This window comes from Schistocerca nitens, chromosome 5 (assembly GCF_023898315.1).
Source record: "Schistocerca nitens isolate TAMUIC-IGC-003100 chromosome 5, iqSchNite1.1, whole genome shotgun sequence".
NCBI lineage: Eukaryota > Metazoa > Arthropoda > Insecta > Orthoptera > Acrididae > Schistocerca > Schistocerca nitens.
The window spans coordinates 94,946,812-94,967,990 of record NC_064618.1 but is presented as its reverse complement, the minus strand read 5'-3'; the positions used below and the strand labels follow the sequence as shown (position 1 = coordinate 94,967,990).

The 21,179-nt window shown below is 39.2% G+C and overlaps 1 protein-coding gene across 2 annotated transcripts in view; it reads right to left on the bottom strand.

Moving 5' to 3' along the window:
• Positions 1 to 626: 626 nt before the first annotated feature.
• LOC126259562 (kinesin-associated protein 3) overlaps positions 627 to 21,179 on the bottom strand; it is a 212,163-nt gene continuing 191,610 nt past the window's right edge. Inside the window, exon 17 of one of the 2 annotated variants that reach the window (XM_049956458.1) lies at positions 627 to 1,241. In XM_049956458.1, coding sequence (XP_049812415.1) covers positions 1,070 to 1,241 — 172 coding nt within the window. In that variant the 3' untranslated portion in view covers positions 627 to 1,069. The remainder of the gene's footprint in view (positions 1,242 to 21,179) is intronic. The other variant, XM_049956459.1, reaches the window with a different exon arrangement.

Here is a 21,179-nt window from a genome sequence, read left to right as displayed (position 1 = left end):
CCCCCGCCCCATGGCTCTTATTTTGCTCTATCAGTTTACACTTATGCTTTTCTTTCCATGGTCTTCTTCCTCTGTTCTGTTCCCACTCATCCCCTCCACCACCTACATTTAATTGTGTGCCATGTTCTATTTCTTCTGCCTGTGCCCAGTTGGGCTCATGGGTGTTAGTTTATTATCTCATTCCCTTTTTTATTTTCCTTCCAAGGTGTTTTGGGATTGGTTGAATATGTGCTATGCCTTCCTCATGAGCTTCAATCCCGTTATTTCCTTCATAGATGTCAACCTTAAAATAATTTTGAACAGACTGTGCATGTGTGTAAGAATATTTTTGTGTTTGCTCTGAAGGCCAGTATCGAGAAACTCAGCAATACTTTTAGACTTGCTCAATGCCTTGACTATATGGTGACCAGTTATCTTTACTTCATGCATTATATAAAATTGGATTCAACACTGTTAAAATAGGAAATTTTGGCTAAATAATATAACAGAAAAGGTAACAGATATTTTTGAACAAAATTTAGTAGCTAATTTATTTTAGTAATACCATTACTGATTCACTGTGCATCTCAGAATGTTGTCATTTGTGGTGGGATTTGAATATAAAAAAGAACTACAGCATCCTTGAAATCACTTTTTTAATTCTATGTAAATAATATTCTAAGACAAATAAATAAAAATAAATAATAATCTAATACCAACTTCTTTCTGAAGTGTGTGATTTCACACACAATCTTTCTTTCAAGGAATCTATGGCAACACATCAGTACACTAATGACTAGAATGGTGTTACAACATTAAAGTAAAACAGTGTAAAAAGACAGATTACAGACTACACATTAGTGCATTGAACAGAAACACAAACTTCTTCACGTATTCTTTAAGCTCAAATATTCAGTAGCCCATAGTGCTTAACTACAGTTTTAAACTTATTGTGATGTTATGTCTTTTGCAATAGTGAGGAATGATTTTTTTTAAAAAAAGAATGAGGATGATATCCTTTTGCTTGGAAGCAAGCGCTATAAGCAAATGCACGCAAGGAATTGTAAAGCTACATAAAAAAAGAGACATCTCAGATCATCACATGTTTGGACTCTTCGTCATCCAAGCGATCTTGTTCTGATGTCAGGAAGAGATTGTTGAGCTTGTTCCTGATAACTTCATCTGATGACTTCTCAGATGGTTGTGTTGCATTCTTGAAAGATGTTGGCTCACCAAGGTCTGGTTCTATGTCATGAGCATACCTAAGAAAAAAGGCTTGTTTACAAACTTTTTAATTTGTGCTGTCAAGAACATACATCAAACTGACAAATTTTAAACAGTTTTTAAATTTTTATTTCTATATTTTGATTCCCCCATTCAAGCCATATAACACCAACAATCCAGTGAAGGCCTTCCTCATATCCCCATGCAGTTCACGTGTACAATGCATGCTAGTGAAGTAGATTGAGGGTGAAAAGATTTTTTTAAAAAAAGTGTTTCCACAGTATTCTTAAGCAAAAGCTTCAGACAGTCGCAGAAGCAGAAGGTGATTTTGTTACTTCACAACTGCCTGAAGAAATACAATAACAACAAAACAATAACACCAGTCAGTCATGAAATTTGGCCTACATATCACACATTCACAGGAACAATTTTCATAAATAGATGAGAGTTTCCTTGCCGTTCTGTAAATTCATTTTCAGTGTGTTAGAACATTTAGATTATAGATATTTCTTTTTGGTATTCAGACCTCAAGACTAACTTACTGATTTTATTGTTAATTAAAAAAAATATCTGTACCAGGTTTCCTAAATTGCTGTTAAAAATATTCATTCAAGCGTATTATACTTGATTAGCTCACCCTAGTAACGAGAAATGCCTCACTGTTTTAGGTGGCTCTGAGGAGGCAGAGAATTTGTTGTGCTGGCATTTGGTGCTTATGTGCCTCACATGAAATACCTGGAGGCGAGTGAGTGGCTTTCCAAATTTTTTGTTCATTTTTCCTTCCTAGAACTCCCATTATCATAAAACATTTTTTTAGAATTGGCATTTCATTTAGTGGAGAAAAAGAACTGAGTGTGTATTGAAAACCAGTTAGGTAAAATGTGCAAATGGTAAACAGGGAAAGTTGTTCTGAGCACCTGAACAGGTAAACAAACACAAGCACTCTGAAGATGAGAAATTGCTCTTACCTTAATTTTCAGTCACATAAATGAAAAGCCACATGTTAATTATGTCTGATTAAACATACTACACTCCACATTTTGAATAAATAAAAAATGTATGTTCTCATGAAACTGAAAATACTTTAAAATGTTGTTGCTCTTCCCCAACACTTTAAGAGCCATATCAAATTTTCAGTGTTTCATTGTTAGAGGGAGCAGCTCAGTAGGTAATTCAGAGCTGATATACTGTTATCAAATGAAACCAATTTGGTTACATTGCACCATTTTCAGAACATACAAAAAGCAAGTGCTCCACATATAACCAAGGAAAAACACATTTCATGCAGACCTGTACAAGGCAGGAAGCAACATGGACAGTAAAACTGTAGGTGGATGGCAATATGTAAAACGATGCTCATGAATCTATAGGTGCATACTAGCAAAAACGTGAACTATAAATCGAATTTATGCATATTCCTATATGCTTAGGTTCAATAACTTTTGCTCTTTGCATGTCTGCTGATTTTGGTGGTGAAAATGTAAAAATTTAGTGGTCTTTGCATACGTCCATTCATTAAAGCCATATAGAACAATATTCTAGCATAAGCCAACACACAGAAATTGCATCAGCCATCAGTCAGTACCATTCCTTGTATCATTTTCCAATGTGTGTGTGTGTGTGTGTGTGTGTGTGTGTGTGTGTGTGTGTTTTCCAGAATATAATGTAATCAGTTCTTATTATCCACCTGTGTAGTAATGGGACACTTAGTTAATTACAGCTTGATTTCAAAAGACCTCTTGTACTGAGGCTGTTACTTATATAATCACTGAGTATATAATAAAATTTTTAAACAATACAAACTACATCCACACAGATACTCCAGAAGCCACCATATGGTGCATGGAAGAGAGTACCCTATACCAGTGCCAGCCATGCCACCACTGTGGCCTAGTTTGCACCATATTTTAAATATGTAGTATGATGCTAAGCTGATTTGGTGTATATTTTGTGATGATGTCATTGCAGCTATATTATACTATTGATAAGAATAATGTGTAGAGTTCACACATGTACATCTTGCAGGCATCTGTTTAAGAAATTGGCAATACTGAAATCCCTTCAGTACATTTACAACTCGAGGAGATTTGTTGTCAACAATCTTTTGGAGCTTTATGATAATACTTGTACAATACTAGAAGGAAATATTATCTGTATTTTGGTCAGTCTAACTCTGGGACATAAAAGAATAAAACACACTCTTGTGCAACTTTTGTTACTTATAGTACTCAAAGATGGCAGTTGCTTTGTGGGAACTCTGCCAGTCATTTCCACTGTGCCTGTCTGCCACTAACAACCTCCACTATGTGGTGAGAAGCAGTCTATCCTTGTCATATCATTTTTATTTGATTCTGGATTTTCCATTGTTGGATTAAACCTACAAAACTCTCTGAGAATCTGCCCAAGGAAATAAAATGTCTTGGAAAAACCAGAAGTGTTTTCAAATGTAGATTAAAGAAAACAATTTCCTAAATACCATAGAGTAATTCCTGAATAAGTATTCAGGTTACAATCCTATAACTGATTAGCATGTAGACACACAAATATTTTTTTAATTGTCTTTTCAACCTTTTATTCGTTTGAACACATTCCACATTATAATGTTTATTGTGAATATGATGTATGGAACATGGAACTGGAGAAAGCTTTAATTTCCTTATCCATACTGGTATTATCTTTTTTTGTATCATCAACCTTGTTTGCAGTAACACATTACCAGTTTGTTCTTTTCCTTGGTTTAAATAGAGTGTCTGTTTTGTTTAATTTCTGCAAGTGAATGTGTGTGTATTTCATGTTGAAATTTGGTAATTATGTTAACTGCATTAAACGTTTCTCAATTGAGGATGTTTGCCTGATCAAATATTTTGTGCAAATTGGTATGTGATCCAGTTATCCATGGAGTATGAATAAAGAAAATACAGTAAATTCCCCTTAACATGAACTCACTTAAGACGAACACTCAGTCAGTATGAACTAAACTGCAGCCCTGGCACAGAAGCACATGATCTTATAGAAAGTTTTAACAGTTAACATGAATTTTGTTCAGCATGAATTATGAACTTTTTTTATAGTCCACTGAATCATTAGATTTTATCATTTAATCCAAAGTTTCAATGCTTTTCTCTTTTTCCCCCTTTGTTTTACTGCTAGAGCTGCTTGAATGATATTGCTTGGCAATCATGATCGACAAAGACAACAACAATTTTTTGTTCTATAAAAGGGAACAATTATGAGTAACATTAAAGTTGTAAGCAGAAAGAGGGGAGTGATAGCCAAGACAAAGCAGACAAGCATAGATCTGCAAATAAAACTGAAACTTATAGAGGAAGTAGACCACGGTGTATTGAAAAAACATAGGATTGCAGAAAACTATGCACTTTTCAAACCTACTTTATCTGCAATACTTAAAGACCATGAAATTCTTAATGCTGCATTCGCTTCCAGACACAAACCTTTGCGATTGCACAGTGCTAAGCAAGAATATGTTGAAACTTTACTTCACATACACACTTCCATAGTACTTTCAAGTGAACCTATAATTGAGTCAAAAGCAAGCAAGACTGTAAAAAATAAATAAAATAAAAATAAAAAAATTACACACCCGCGATTTCAGTTGTTCTACTGCTTGGCTGATTGGTTCAAAATGAGCTGCTCAATTCACCATCAGTGATTTGTGAGGGAGCAAATGATGGAAGAGGAGGAAAAAACAGGCTGCATGAATTTGACCAAGTGAGAGAAAAATATACCTTGTGTGATGTCTACATATCGTCTTTTCCCAAGTCGCACCCTCCAAATAAAAGGCAACACGTTCCATGGTGAAGCAGTCAGTGAACAGTGGTTACTTGTTGTATTTGTATCAAATTCAGATGGTAGTGATAAGCACCATCTTTGAATGATCGGTAAACCTGAGAAACCACATTGTTTTAAGAACATGGACACTGATACTTTACCTTGCACCAACTCTCACCACAAGAAAGCATGAATCGACAGGTCATCATTCCATAAGTGACTTCATTTATACAGTCAAACGGTAACCTGGAATAGGTATGTTCTAACACTGCACAAAGTTAGAGCTCATAATATACATTGTCTTAACTAATGTGAAGCTCCATTCCCCCCCCCACCACTCCCCTCCTCTCCCTCCAAATATAAAAAGTCATCTACAGCCTTTGGATCAAGGTGTTACTGCCCTTATAGAGAGGTCTTAGCAAGCAACTTCTGAGAGCTGCAATTTGAATTGCTGAAAAGAAGATGGAAATAATTACTTTGAGAGTGCTTGATGCAATAAAAACTTTTGTCACACTCTGGAAATCCACTTCATCATAACACAATGAGAACTGTTTTAGCAAACCCTGTACACACAGAAGACACTAATCCTATTGAAAAGTTAGATGGTGGTAACAATACTACTTTATCCAACAAATAGAATATTCTACAAGGCATTTTGGACCTGGGAATACTTTTGATGTAAAAATAATTGTGTCTGATATGCGAGAAATGTCATCAGAAGAGAGAGGGGAGGACAATATCACTCTGCCTACCAGCTAGGAAGTGTTACATGCCTCTGACACTTTAAACATTTTGCTGCAACATCTGAAATGGTCACTAGTATTATGAACCCACGAGTAAGTCTGCTGTGAAGTTACAGGTAACTTTGGTCCCATATGCAACAGCACAATGTACAGGATTTTTTCGCCAGAAAATGATCTGCGAGTACCATTTTTCAAGTTACAGTACAGTAATTAACGCGAGCCTTTTTCCTTGTCACATTCATTTCCTGTGTTATTGTTGCAAACTAATGTTATTAAAAGGATTGGTGTAACACTGTAAACCTACTTTTTAATTTTCCAAGATAAGAGAATAAGAGATATTGTAGTGTTTCCTATGATGATACATGTAATATGCTGTAGTGCTTATATACTGTAAATGCTTAATGTGTAGAAAAAACATCAATGAAAAATTAAAATTTTGAGTTCCTGGTGAACATGATTTTTTTTTAAACATGAACTCTAGATTTTTTGGTTCTTTGGGATTTGTGTTAATGAGGGTTTACTGTAGATGTGTATATTTGTGTCAAAATAGTATATCACAAATTGCATAACTGACACCATGCCTATCATTCATATTCATGTCGATCAATGAGCCAAACTAACATATCACAATCTGCATAATTGACACCATACCTATCATTCATATTCATGTCAATCGCTAAGACAGGTATACCAAACAAGGCTATAAGTGCAATGCTCAGTCCAATCATCATGAAATTACCAAAGTTTGGGAAGGAGAACTGAATACTAAGGTTAACAAAATTTGAAAGCCAGTCTGTCATTCCCCATGATTATCGATAAATCAAAGACTTTTTTTTCAGTTCTTTTCCCTATGACATAGAAACCCATATTTCAATTTGAAAACTGACAACAAAATGCTTCAAAAGAACACCTGCAAAAAAATACTTACATATAGTATTAGATAATAAATTAAGCAGCACAACCATGCAGACTTTATTAAAGGAAAGATACAAAGAATAATATAAACCCTGAAGAGACTAGTTAGAGTAAAATGAGGATGCCCTCAGAACACCTAAAAACACCTCATTTAATACATATATGAAACCGATTATTACATATGTAAGTGGAATTTTGATTTCCAGAGCACAAAAACAGATACTACCAGAAATCAAGCACTTTGCTTCATAAGTGGAGCAATCAAAACTACATCCACTGTGTCCAGGCAACTATGTATATAAATCAAGAAGCAAACTGTGAGTACATTCATCAAAATGAAAGCCCCACAGAACGCAAACTGGATTGAAGTCTCCCCCGAGTTCCTTAAAAAACAAACAGCACCAACAGAAGCATGTAAAAAGGCACTGAACAGCCAAGATATAAATGTAACTGCGGAGAATGCCAAGAAGCTTGTCAATCCCTTACATTACATGGATATAAAAGATGGTTGACAACTATAGTAGGACAACATTACTAAGAAGGAAATTTCAGATATTGTAAAAAGGAAATTTGCTATTCACCATATAGCAGAGATGCTGAGTCGCAGATAGGCACAACAAAAAACTGTCACAAATAAAGCTTTCGGCCACTATGGCCTTTGTCAAAATTAGATGACTGGCAACTGAGGCCACACTGTGAGCAGCAGCATGATGCGAGTGGCGGCTGAGTGGGGGTAAAGAGGAGGCTGGGGTGGGGAGTGCGGAGGGATAGTAGGGTAGAAGAGACTGACAGTGACATGCTGATGGGAAGTGTGCAGGGACGAGGTGGAAAGAGGGTAGGACAGCTATGTGCAGTCGGGAGGTTAGACAGAGGGCAGTGGAGAGGTGGGGAGGGGGACAGCAGAAAAGGAGAGAAGTAAAAAGACTGGGTGCGATGGAGGAGTGAGGGCTGTGTAGTGCTGGAATGGGAACAGAGAAGGGGCTGGATGGGAGAGGACAATGACTTAATGAAGGTTGAGGGCGGGAGTGTTATGGGAACGTAGGATCTATTGTAGGAGAAGTTCCCACCAGCGCAATTCAGAAAAGTTGGTGTTGGTGGGAAAGATCCATATGGCACAGGCTGTGAAGCAGTCATTGAACTGAAGGAATTCATATAGAATGCGGCACAGTTGTGGCAGCTTAACTTGTAAATCACAGGACTGGACTGGAGTAGGTGGTTGTAGAAGGACATAAAAGGCAGGTCTCACATCTAGGTCTATTAAAAAGGGTTTGAGCCATGAGGTAAGGGGTTGTGTAAGGGATGGATGAGTATATTGTGTAGTTTTGGTGGACGGCAGAATACCACTGTGGGAGGGGTGGGAGGGATAGTGGGCAGGACATTTCTCATTTCAGGGCACAACGAGAGGTAGTAAAAAATTTCAGATATGGTTTTACTGGCAACTGGAAAAACACTCAGAACCAAAATGGCTTAGAATGTATACAGATGGATCACAGATTAATGATACAGCTGGATGTACGGCATGGTGCACAGTGATTTCCCAATAGTACAAAGGGCCACCCAAAAAGTAATGCCCCACATTTTAAATCAACCAACAATGTTGTGAACACAAATGTTAGGTATGAATTCTTTGAAGTTTCCAGAGTTCACATGCAACAATGCTTCAAAGTGGCACCTGTAAGTGTAGTGCATTGTAATTGAATTTATCTCTGTGAAGAAAGAAACTGTGGGAAATATTCACCAATGTTTGTGTGAAATCTATGCAGGATCTGCAGTTGGCAGAAGTACAGCTGGTCACTGAGAACAAAGGGTGAGGCCATCAGAAGGCAGTTTGGCTGAGCTCCACAATGTACAGTGAGCAAACAGATCATCCAAGGCTGTCACACCTAACATATTGCACCATGCTGATGTTCTCATTCACAAGGATCGGCGCATTAAGAGTTAGCAGTTGGGGTTGCTGTTATCAATCAGCAAAGAAAGTGTGGATGCTATCATCCATGCTCTTGGATGCTCAAAAATCAGTGCAAGTAGGGTTCTGCACTGTTTTATGGTGGAACACATACCCCACAGAAAATCATTTTTCTGAATTTTTGCAACATTTTGAACTTGAGGAAGAGATCATCTTGTCCTCGAATGTGATTGGTGATGAAACTGGGGTCACGATTTTGGGCCCTAAACAAAAAGACAGTGAATGTAATGGTGTCATCTTCACTTCCCACAGAAGAGAAAATTCAAAGCTTCCACCAATATGATCATGATTGTAGTAACCAAAATCAACCGCGGGAACACCTTGGGCTGCGGGATCGGAACCGCCAGGCGGAGAAGCCGCCGGCGGTGGAGCACGCACCACCGGGTAAACACAAGGACGAGTCGGACGACAGACCAACGACAACCGACAACAACCGACAATGACCGACTATGACCGCCACAACAAGGAAGAGATAAACAACGGAGGCTTGTAGGAACCACAACACCAAACACCAACAGTAAATCCTCTTGGAACCAGAGCCAGGCAAATGTCAAAAACAAGCAACGACCAGAATGCAGTACCGCCGAGATAGAGACGCAATCCAGAGCGAGTACCAGACTGACTGGACTAGGGCAGAGCGGGTCCCTATACACCAAACCGGAGAGAGCGGCTATTGGCCGCAGTCTGCACGTGGTGTAGCGGTGGCGCCCTCGCTGCGCGAGAGCCGCTGCGTGGAAGAGCCGCCGCAGACGTGGAGCCCTCTATGGGCTGGGTACGTCCATTTGTTCTAGCACGTGTTCGACTTCCGCAGCGGAAGGTACTAGAATGATGACTGTGATTTGGTACAGTGAGGTCACGATTCTCACTGATGGGGACAGTAACATTAATTGGAGGCTTACTTGAACACATTAATCACACTCAAGAAGTTTTTCCAGTGACTTTGGCACCATAAGAACCCAGGTAACGTTTTGATCGAACATGATGACACTAAGCCTCATAAGATGAAGCAGGGTTGGAGTGTGATACCCGATCCATGCTACAGCCTTGCCCTAACTCCCCCAGACTTCCACTTGTCTGGATAATTAAAGGATAGCATTTATGGAACACATAGAGGCGATTTGTGTACCGGAAAAAGTACTGGTAATGGGGCATCCACACCCTAATGTCCTGCCAGAGAAAGGCCATAGAGCTGGATGCAGATTATGTGGAAAAATAGGGTGTGTAGATAAAACATCATACTTTCACATGTGTAATTTTCACTGTGCACAAAAAATAATTGTTAAAGAAAGAAAAGTTAGGCATTATCTTCGGGGTGACCCTCATATGATGAACTTTGATGTTGAAATACATGCAATTCAACTAGCAGCTAACAACCTTATATACAAGAACCAATTTATTTCCAATAGCTGTATATTGGTTGGTTCTAGAGGAGCAATTCCAGCAATCTTAACAAAACCCTCCACAGCAACTAAAACCATAACTGAAATGAGACCAGCCTTACAGTATATCATAGACAGAAATAATGTGTCAATGGACAACTTCATATGTGGGAATCAACAGAAATGAGACTGCTGCTCTATTGACCAAAAAAGGAACACATCATAATAATCATCATCATCATCCAATTTGTTCACTTGGTGATGAGGCCTCTTGGAGTCAGCGTGCAACATATGATCCCCACAGATTCTTCCATTTCTACCTATCTTGAGATTCCCATTGCCAGTTCAGTCTGGCTCTCTTTCTTGTCTCTGCCTCATCTGTTGGGTGGTCTTCCCCTTTGTTATTTTTGGTAAATTTAGCTCCAGTCTAGTACTAGTTTTGACCACCAGCCATCTTTTCTTTCAGCAACATGACCAGCCCCCTGCCATTGTAAGGTATTTACTCTTTCCATCATGTTACTGAAGCTTGTTCTCTGTCTGATATCAACTGCTTTCTCTCTTTGTGTAGCCCAACACTGATCTTTCTATTCCTCTGTGCATTACTGTTAGTTTTCTAACAACAAATTCATTTCATGTCCATGTCTCACAGCCATAAGTTTTACTAGCTGTATACAAACAATGGAAAATCCAGAATGGTATAATATTATGAAAAGGATAGATTGCTACTCACGGCATAATAAGAGATATTGAGTTGCAGACTGGCACAACAAAAAGATGGTCAAACAAGTAAGCTTTCAGCCAGGAAGGTGTTCATCCAAATTAGACAAAACACACACACACACACACACACACACACACACACACACCTATATTTCGTGAGAAGCAATCTATCCCTTTCAAAATCTTGTCATTACTGGCAGTATACATTGGTCAGAACTGTTTTCTTCAGCTCCGCTGGCATCTTAGACTTTTAAACTTATCTCCCATAAGCTTTCCATCATAATTTAATACGTCAAAATGTTTCTGGTTTCATATTTTCAAGATGAACCAGATAGACTTAATCTGTGACCCTTTGCGGCTACTCGCTTCCAACAGATATATTTCCCTCTGGTGTAGACCAACTTCAGAGCAGACTAAAGCAAGTTCACTACCCAGTATTTGAAGTTCTTCTATACTATTTGCAAATAGACATCATCAAAAAAATCTCAGGTTATTTAATCTCTTTCCCAAAATTTGTTTTCTTTTGTTTTCCAATCCAGTTAAGAGATTACTTTATGTAGGACTGCTGAAAATAGTTTTGGAAATGTAGAGTCATTTTGTTTTACACCTCTCCTTAATGGAAAATTCATTTCTGTTCCTTGTTCTGTTACGAGCCTGGCAGAAACTGATTGAACTGAACGTCTTTTCAAAATCTAGAGAGACAAGCTACATAGGTAAAGCATACTCATCTGTTCTACTGACTGTTTCATGTAGAGTGAGGATATGATCAACTGTACTAAACCCTCCGAGGAACCCAGTTTTTTCAATGAGCTGGCCCATGTCAAGCGTAGTACTCAATCTGGTACTCAAAATTCTAGTAAAAACTTTGCACAGTATGGCTGATAGGGTGATAGTTCTTTATACCTTTAGTACAACCTTTCTTTTGTATTATAGTTATTTTGGCTTCATTCCAATCTCACAGTAATTTTCCACTGTGCAAACAACTTGAAAATATTTTAGGTAGATGCTTTATGGATTCCTCATGCATCAACTTGAAAACACCAACTGAGACGTCAGTACTACCTGGAGCAGATCCTTTTTTTAATCTTGTTTATAGTATGTTTGACTTATGAGGGGAGTATTTCTGAGATTTGGGAAACGGGCATCCAATTCATCTAGATAAAAATATCAGCATTCACTTTACTGTAAAGGTTATCATAAAAATTCTCAATATATTTGAGTATTTCTTTCTCATCTGTAATTCAGCTTTGATCAGTGTCCAAAGTTATTAGTTGATTCTTTCCAATCATAAGCTTCTTTTTGGACATATTTAAACTAGATTTCTTCCCAAGACTGGCTTTTAGTGTATCTGCTTCATACTTTTTGATGTCTTCTTTCATGCTCTTTCACAGAGTCTTGCACAGGGCTTTATATTCTGTATTATTTTTGCCTGGTTCTACTTTCAGTTTTCTCTTGTCCATCAAACTTATCATTTTATTTGTCAGCTTCTTTGGCTGGTTTCAAAATTTGCACAAGCTCCCCACTTCTTCAGCTGTTGTGATCAGTACTTTTGTTACTTCTTCTGCTTCACATTCTTTTAATTTTCTCTTAGATCTTTCTTGAAGTTCCTCTTTCCATTCTTTTATTTGACAGCAAGGTAAAATGTTCCAGAGTTAAATTAGCCCCTCATTTGAATCTCTGGATGGGAGCTGCTTTAGTGTCACAAAATCCTAAGTCTACAAAATGGGACAAGCAGTGTTTTCAAATATGGACACACAATTGCTGTTCGTTAGTAGATGACAGAAACAGTAGGGGAATTTGAAAAAATTAACTGGATCATTGTTGGCTGAAGTGACATATGTTACATAGATGAGAACTGCCTTCAACTGAATTCGGGAAATCTCTTCTATTACTGTGGTGAACCAAATGGAGTTGAGTTTTTAGTAAACAAAACCATAGCAGACAAGGTAGTAGTATTAGAACAAATTTCACACAAAAATGCACATTTGGCCCTCAAACTGTCAGAAATGTATAAAATCTGAAGAGTTCAAGGCTGAAAGAAGACACATACAAAAAAAAAAAAAAAAAAAAAAAAAAAAAAAAAAAAAAAAAAAAAAAATTACACTATACACTTAAGAAAACTATTCCTAAGACAATAACAGAACCTGTGTAACACACTTAAAGAGTAAATCAAAAGGGAAAATTTGGGAGCTATTCAAGAAAAAACTGAGGAAGGAAGCAGTAACCAACTTTCATCTAACAATGGGACATGACTGTCTAGCCCAACATCTATAAATCTTAGGAGTACTTCTCACAAATGGATGTCCTATTTGTGCCCTGCAGTTGACGGCTGAGGCGGAGGAGACACCTCTGGTGTGGACAGTGGCTGCATTGATACTGATAAGAGATACTGGAAAAGCTGCACCAGGTTGATCCACCAGTGATGGGGGACCCCTCATATGTTGTGGCAGGGACCCCGTCACATCACATGATCCGTTTAGTGATGCAGACTGACATGGCATGGCGAAGTCAGTGTCCCGGCTGGGTTGTCCAGGCGTCCACACACAGGCACAGCTGGTTGTAATTACATGCACAGAGGCCCTCCTCCATACAGAAGTCACAGAGACAGTGGGTGTGGCATCAGGAGATGACGGCAGGAATCTATTTGGTGTGACAACCAAACCCACATGCCCAGTCACCTCAGGCTGGAAATGGGATGATGGCTGCACTGGTTGGCATCCCTGGCTGGGCTGCAGGAGTGTCCAGAGTTGATGTCCATGAAGGAATTCAGCGGGGCTGTTGTTGCCAAATGGTAAGAATGATAGGAAGACATATATAGGCAACATCAGATGGGGACCGAGTCACATACTTTCTCATTTACGTTTTGAATGTTATAACTAATCTTTCGGCCTCATCATTGGACTGTGTGTGGCAGGACGGGACAAAAATGTGGCGAATCTTGTGAGCATTGCAGGAGGAGGCAAATTTCTGTGACACGGACTGTGGGCCATTATCAGAGATCCATGTTGCCAGAAGTCCTTCAATGAAAAAATTCTTCGACAGGGCTGCCACAGTGGCAGATTATTTATTTATTTCATTAACAGTACAGAGGAACCTATCACCTTGAAATGTAAGGAGGGTCAGATGCTTCTAAATCTAACAGCAAAGACTTCTTATTATTATAATCTTATTGGTATACAGTTGTTAATGTTTATTTAATAATATAAAGAACATAATATATAAACATATCTAAAAACAAAGATGCTGTGACTTACCAAACTAAGCGCTGGCATTCGTTTGGTAAGTCACAGCATCTTTGTTTTTAGATATATTTTTCCCACGTGGAATGTTACCCTCTATTATATTCATATCAATAATATATAAACATTTCTCTAAGGTTACAGAGAACTGAAAGCTTAACAATTGTTTAGGTGCCACGGTGGCAGAGGCTGAAGTTGATGGGCAATGAACAACATATGGGAACCGACAAACTGCATCAATTACTATTAGCAGTATGCATTAGGAAAGGGCTGGAGAAACCGATATGGAGATGGTCCCAGGCCTGCAAAAGTTGTGGCCACAGAGACAATGTTGCCCAAGGGGAAGCTTGCTGCAGTTCACATTGAGAACATGCCATCAAAATGAGTGATGTTGCCATCCAAATCAGGCCAAAGAACATAACAGCGGGCTAAGGCCTTGGTGCGTGAGGTCCCCCCCCCCCACCCACCCCCCCCACCCCCGCTCCCCTCCACCCTCCCAGTGACCAGGATGCAGCAATCACAGGATCTCTGGATGGAGAGCCGAGGGAACCATTATGCGAGGAGCTGAATAGTCTGTATCAAGGGGTAGAACACCATCAATGACAGAGAAATGATTCTGAAACACGTAGTAGTTTGAAGGTGGTCAAATGCCTGTGACAGAGGCGCCTCAGGCCAGCCACGTTATACGCGATGTATCATTTTCCATAAAACCGGATTGACAGCACTGGCCTGTGTGACATGAGTGCCATGGGGTGGAAGGGAATCTCATAGTTGTACCGAGAGGGGGACAGTGCCAAACATTGAAGGTGATGCGCTGCTTTGTGTGGCAATAACGCTGGGGGGGTTAAACAGTGAAACTAACAACTTGTGATCCATGATGAGATGGAATTTTCATACAGGAAAACGTAAAACTTCTTTAAGACATAAACAATGATGATGTCTTCTTTCTCTATTCGTGAATATCTAGTATGAGCCAAATTAAGTGTCTTCGATGCATATGCTATAGGTCACTTCAAGTCATCAGAATATTTATGAGCCCATGCTGGGACACATCAGTTGCTAATACCAAATGTTGACCCAGTTGGTAAGTTACAAGACAAGATGCAGATTGTAATGGAGACTTCACTTGGGAAAACACCTTTTCACGTGACTGCAACCAGTGGAAAGATGTCCCCTTATGCAGCAAGGCATGTAACGTTTGTGCAACAGACACCATCCCCAGCAAAAACTGATGATAGTAAGCTATCTTACTTAAAAAAACCTGGAGTTCCGATGTAGGACACAGAAGAGCCATAATGGCAGAGGCATTCTGATGAAGGAGTTTGATGCCAGCACAAGAGACCTTGAACCCAAGATAAATAATAGAAGGCAGAAAGAAGCAGCATTTTTCTAAATTTCATTTCAAATCAGCGGCCTGTAACAGTAAAAAGAGGGTACGTAAGTTGCTGAGATGGTCATCACTGCAGGAGCTGGAAATCACAGTATTATCAAGATAGTTGGCACAGCAAGGCACAGAGCTCACGAGTTGTTCAAGACACCAATAAAAAATAGCCAGGAGGCTGGCCACACCAAATGGTAAAAGTAAGAATTGATACAAGTCGAAAGGCATGTTAACTACCCAGAACCATTGAGTGCCAGCATCAACGAAAAGCTGCAAATATGCATTGGACAGGTCAATCTTGGAAAAACACTGACCACCAGCAAGTTAGGCAAAAAGTTTATCTGGAGGTGCATGTGATCAATAATAGACTGAACACTGAGAGAAACTTTGAAATCACCACAAAGGTATAACTGTCCCGACGGTTCCTTGACAATGACTAAACAAGTAGCCTATTCCCAGGATGCAATCGATTGGATGACTGTGGAGGCTGTGAGGTGGTCGAGCTCCACCCTGACTTGGTCAGGAAGCACCATCAGCACTAGGCGAGCCCAAAAGAAACAGGGTCTGGCCGAAGGTTTCATGGTGATGCGGGCTTGGAAATTATTGGCACAACCCAAACTTGCAGGAAACAGGGCTGTAAGTTGAGAGTGCAAAGAGTCGAGTTGCATATAAGGCACTTGATCAGAGACAAGATTAACATCATCAGAAACAGTAAACCCAAAAAGTTTAAAAGTGTCCAAAGGAAACAAATTTTCGGCACATGCATTGTTCAGCACCAGAAAATTCAGCAGATGAGCCACAGATTTATAAGTGACTAGGACCAAGAAACTACATAATATCAGAATGCTTTGTTTATTGTAACTAACTAATGTATGTGACACTGGTGTTGTAGGGGGAGAATCCAAGTCCAAGTACACTTGCAAGTTGAGTAATGACACAGCAGTACCAGTGTTGACTTGCATGTGCAAAATCTTCTGGTTAACACTGACATCAATAAAAAGCTTACTGGGTGCAAATGGAGATTGCCAATACACTATTGACATCCATGTCAGCATCTGCAATAGACTTTGGAATTTTGCATTAACAGGAACAAACTGGCCCACTTTGTTACACTGGTGGCAAATGTCCCACCTCTTAGGACATTCTGGCCTATCATGAGTGACAAAACATGATGGACAAGAGGGAAACATGGAGCACATGGATTGTTCATTACCGGGCTTGCGTGCTGCTGCTGCTGCTGTGGCTGCCACAGTGAGGCGGGCTGGTTGCCGTTATGTTTTGCCTGCATGCGGACTGCTGCCACCATATCATACCCCGGTGAACTGTCTGATAAACAGTGGGGAGGGAAGCAGGTTGATCTTCTGCAATTTGACACCAACAATTCAATTCGACTACCCGCAGACTTCAAAACCTCAAACAATTGTGCAATAGTCAGTACGTTAGAGGGGGAGGAGTTTTCACATTGGAGGGCTTGCTCATGACCTCACAATCAGGGGCCAACCAGATGATTGCATCATGAACCATTTGGTCAGCATATGACTCCTTATGTACATCAGTGACAAAGTGACAATGACGGCTTAAACTGTGAAGCTCAGCTGCCCAGTTCTTCTAGAAATGTTCCGGTTTCTTGCGACTCTGACAGAACTCAAGTGGCAATGACATCCATCTGTTTACAGTAGTATTTCGAAAGAAGGGCACACATGCTATCAAAAGTGAGTGAAGACAGATCCTGCAGGAGGGCCAGTTGGCAAAGGAGTTGATACACATGAGGCAATAACCAAGACAAAAGGAAAGCACAGCATAACGTAACTTCAGTCAATCAAAATGCATGAAAATGCTGCTGCAACCATTTTTTGTAGACTTCGTTTTCTTTGACAGACTGATCATAAGCCAGAAACAGTGGAGGTAAGTGACTGGGATAGTGACATGCAAAACAGGACAGGAGGTGCAAGTGGTGACGTGGCAGGCAGGCGATGTAGATTGAGACAGACCAGAAATGGCCAAAACAAAGGCAAGCGGTTACAAGACCTGGGTTTGATTGTGTTGCGCTGTGGCAGACACCTCCTGCAATTGTCTGTGAAGCTGCAACACCACACTAAGACATAGACAAAGAAACTCCTCAGTATCACCATCGGACATTGTAGATGCGATGGAGGACCAACCAGAGACTGAAAAATCGTATGGAAAACAATCCCAATCTCATCGCCATTTGTGTTGTGACACACAATACAACCGAGAATGTTAGCACAACTTTATTAGACTGTGGCATGTACCCCAGTCACCATAACATACACTAAACGCAGTAAGATAAGGTAAATGTATGCAAGCAATGATAACATGACAACTCAGCATGAGCATAGTGTGGCAGGATTTACATAGGCACTTGGCTGTGGCATGTATTGCTCTTTCGCAGCACACTCTCACGAATGACACCACATTGCTAATGTGTGCTGCTTTCAAGTGTGCACACATATTATTATTATTTCTTTCTTTTCTCAGACGTTATGTCTGGTCAAAAATGGAAAGTGACGCGGACCTTGATCAAGCGTGACTTCCTTTTAACTGTACGGTATATGTTATACTGCATTTAGGAACTTTCGGGTAATTGAACATGTATCAATAATTACGGATTTCTGTAGTTGTATATATAAGTTTGGATGTAGCTATATTGCATTGATGTACTGGTGGATATTGTGTGGTATGACTCCTGTAGTTGATAGTATAATTGGTATAATGTCAACTTTATCCTGATGCCACATGTCCTTGACTTCCTCAGCCAGTTGGATGTATTTTTCAATTTTTTCTCCTGTTTTCTTTTGTATATTTGTTGTATTGGGTATGGATATTTCGATTAGTTGTGTTTATTATTATTATTATTAATTATTATTATTATTATTATTATTTTCAAAGTAGTTATGTAAAAAGTTTTTAATACTTTCATGTTGATATGCAGTGGGATGTTAATTGTATTATGGCTTAATTTTCAACAAAGCTATATTTAACAACAATAACAATATACTGTTTTGATGAGACTGCCCTCAATAAACAAATGGATACAGAAAAATAGAATATTCTTCCACCATTACCAGCTGTGGACAAATATTGCATGAACAAGTAAGCACTGATTAGCCAATTATCATAGACGAAGGTTAAATAACAATAAATACTGAAAAAAAAATTGGATATCACACAGCCACTCAATTACTCCAGCACTTCTGTACAGTAAGTAGGTATGTACTAAACGATGATATTTCATACACTATATGACTTCTGTATCTCCTGACAGATGCACAGAGGATCTTAACAGTGTGCACTAGTGATTGGGATGAATTAGGGCTAATAACAGACAGAAAATTGTAAATAAACTCTGTGATGGATATGGCAATGGTAAATGTTAACATGGAAAACACTACAGACTTATTACAAGCACAAAAAGCTGAGTTTATGAAACAGACTGTATCCTTGCAGATAAAACACTCTGTTGTCAGCACAACAGTAACTTTTTAAAAGCAGACAGTGGAAGAGAAAATGCAAAATGAGTGTGAGGTGGGGGAGGGGGACGGCACCAAGCATTGTCAATGCAAACCACTCAGTGTATGGAAAATGCCTACAACAGGAATAAATAGCAGTGGTAACTGATTCGAAGGAGGGCAGTCACTAACTGTTCACTACAGAACATAATCAAAAAATAGCTTTTTGGTGAACATGAGTGCAGACGTATATAATACCCTTCCAAGCTGCCTAACTTTCTGCTGCAAATGTATCTGTGACTAAAATTTTTGGATACATGTCGATATCATCAAATTGTGGGCTATGATAAAATTTTGAACAGTACTTCACCCTTGATACGGCATGGATTGAAAAACAAAAGAATTTTACGAAAACACACTACAGCTCTGGAATGCCATGTAAAATTCTGTTGCCTTCCCAGTGTTAGGTAGAATGTTCTGCATATATTTTGGAAGGCTGTAGTAATTTTCATCATCTGATAAGTGTTATCATCTTACAGCATAAGTGTCTGATGGGATTTGATTCAACATTGGGATATGTGATCCTAGCAAGGGGAGCTAAGTGATGGACTCATTTTTGTAAGTATTGTAGGTCCTGCTTTAGTAATGCAGTTGCTGAAACATTTCTTCATGTATCAGAATATTGGGCTGAAGAGATCTCTGAGGTGTCAGACTCTCACCTGGGACTGGATTTACATCATGCCGCAAACCATAAAGTTGCGAAGCTGGGCAAAGAAAGTCCTCAAGTAACGTCAGTCAATACTTGCTCTTTGGTAGCCCTGTCAAACATTAATATCAAAAATACATCAACTTTCTGTTTAAATGCTACAAACTGCTTTGCATAAGATCTGTGATGAACTGTGCGATTCCTTGAGCTGTTTGGTTTGCTACTTGCAAATAATTTGAGTGTTATCTACACAAAGTGTCACCATTTTAAGGTTGGTATCTGTCCCCCCCACCCCCCACCCCACCACCACCAAAGGCACACTGGTGTAGTACATCCTATGTTGTCTGGTAAGAGTTACCAGCATTTGCAGGAACACAGGAAATAAGCCGTTTTTATGAGTTTCATGACTTGCTAAAGGAAAGTCATTTTGATTCATGCCAAATGCATGAAAGACTGAAAGTAAAGGAAGCTGGAGAGGAAGTAATACTTGTCTCATGATGAAGAAGTGGCCAGAGGTATTCTGCATAATGGACTGACATATTAAATTATGTCTGATGTAACCACAAGCTCATCCCATACACCGAATAATGATTACAACGTAACACTATGGTTAAGACTTGGGAGACACATTCCAGAAAAGTGGGGTTCAACTTCCAGTCCAATCATTCAAACTGAGGTTTAATGTAGCTTTCCTAAACTTCTTAGGATGAATGCTGGGGTAGTTCCTTTTGAAAAGGACATGACCAATACCTTCCCTATCCTTGAGAAATCAAAGCTTATGCTCCATGTTCAGCAGTCTTGGAATTTCAAGTCATAAGATCCCTTCCTTTGAATGGATTCATCACAATGTGTATATGCCCATCTGTACTCAGGCATATCCATTTCACTAAATGTTGGTGAAGTAATTAATGTGTATCTTCATTTAGAAAATAGAGTAGGGCTTTTTTAAACAGTGTATGCAAGGGTTTGGATACCAAGAAGAGGGATACGCTGATTGTTGCTTTTTGTCAACAAGGACTGTCAAGAAGAGAAGAGCACAGATCTGGAATTGTTTTCAAAATCTAGGTGGCGTTCATGACTTGCCCCACACTGGTTATCATAGAACAACAAATTTTACTGAGGAAAATTGGCAAACAGCCGTATCTTTTGACAAGTTATTTTATTTAGACCACCAGTCTTGGAAGCTCATTATTGTCATGTTCATCCCCTTTGCACTCAATGTATAGACCAACAGATATATCAATACTTATCAAGTCTTTGAAGTAAACACTCCAAAAATGAGTTCACAGAATCCAGATACTGATGGGTCCAGTTATGCAAGTATCAATGCATCCGATGGTCTATACATGGAATGAATAGGAGCTTGAAGATGGCATTAATCAAAAATGATGGACTAAATAGAATCTCTCTTAAAACATATGGCTGTTTGATGATTATCCTTGTTAAAAATTTGACCGGCCGCTGTCCTATATCCACAAAGGATCAACAGAGATAGACCAACAGCTGTGACAGGAGGTAGAGATCTTCTAACATACAGGGCCAGACTACCACCATAATAAACAGTGACTTTCTGAGGGCCACATCAAGAGGAATATGCCCAACCACATGGTATGAAACAGGCTCTAGAATGTCTCTCTCTATTCTAGTCATCCATGCAGCAGCCTGGAC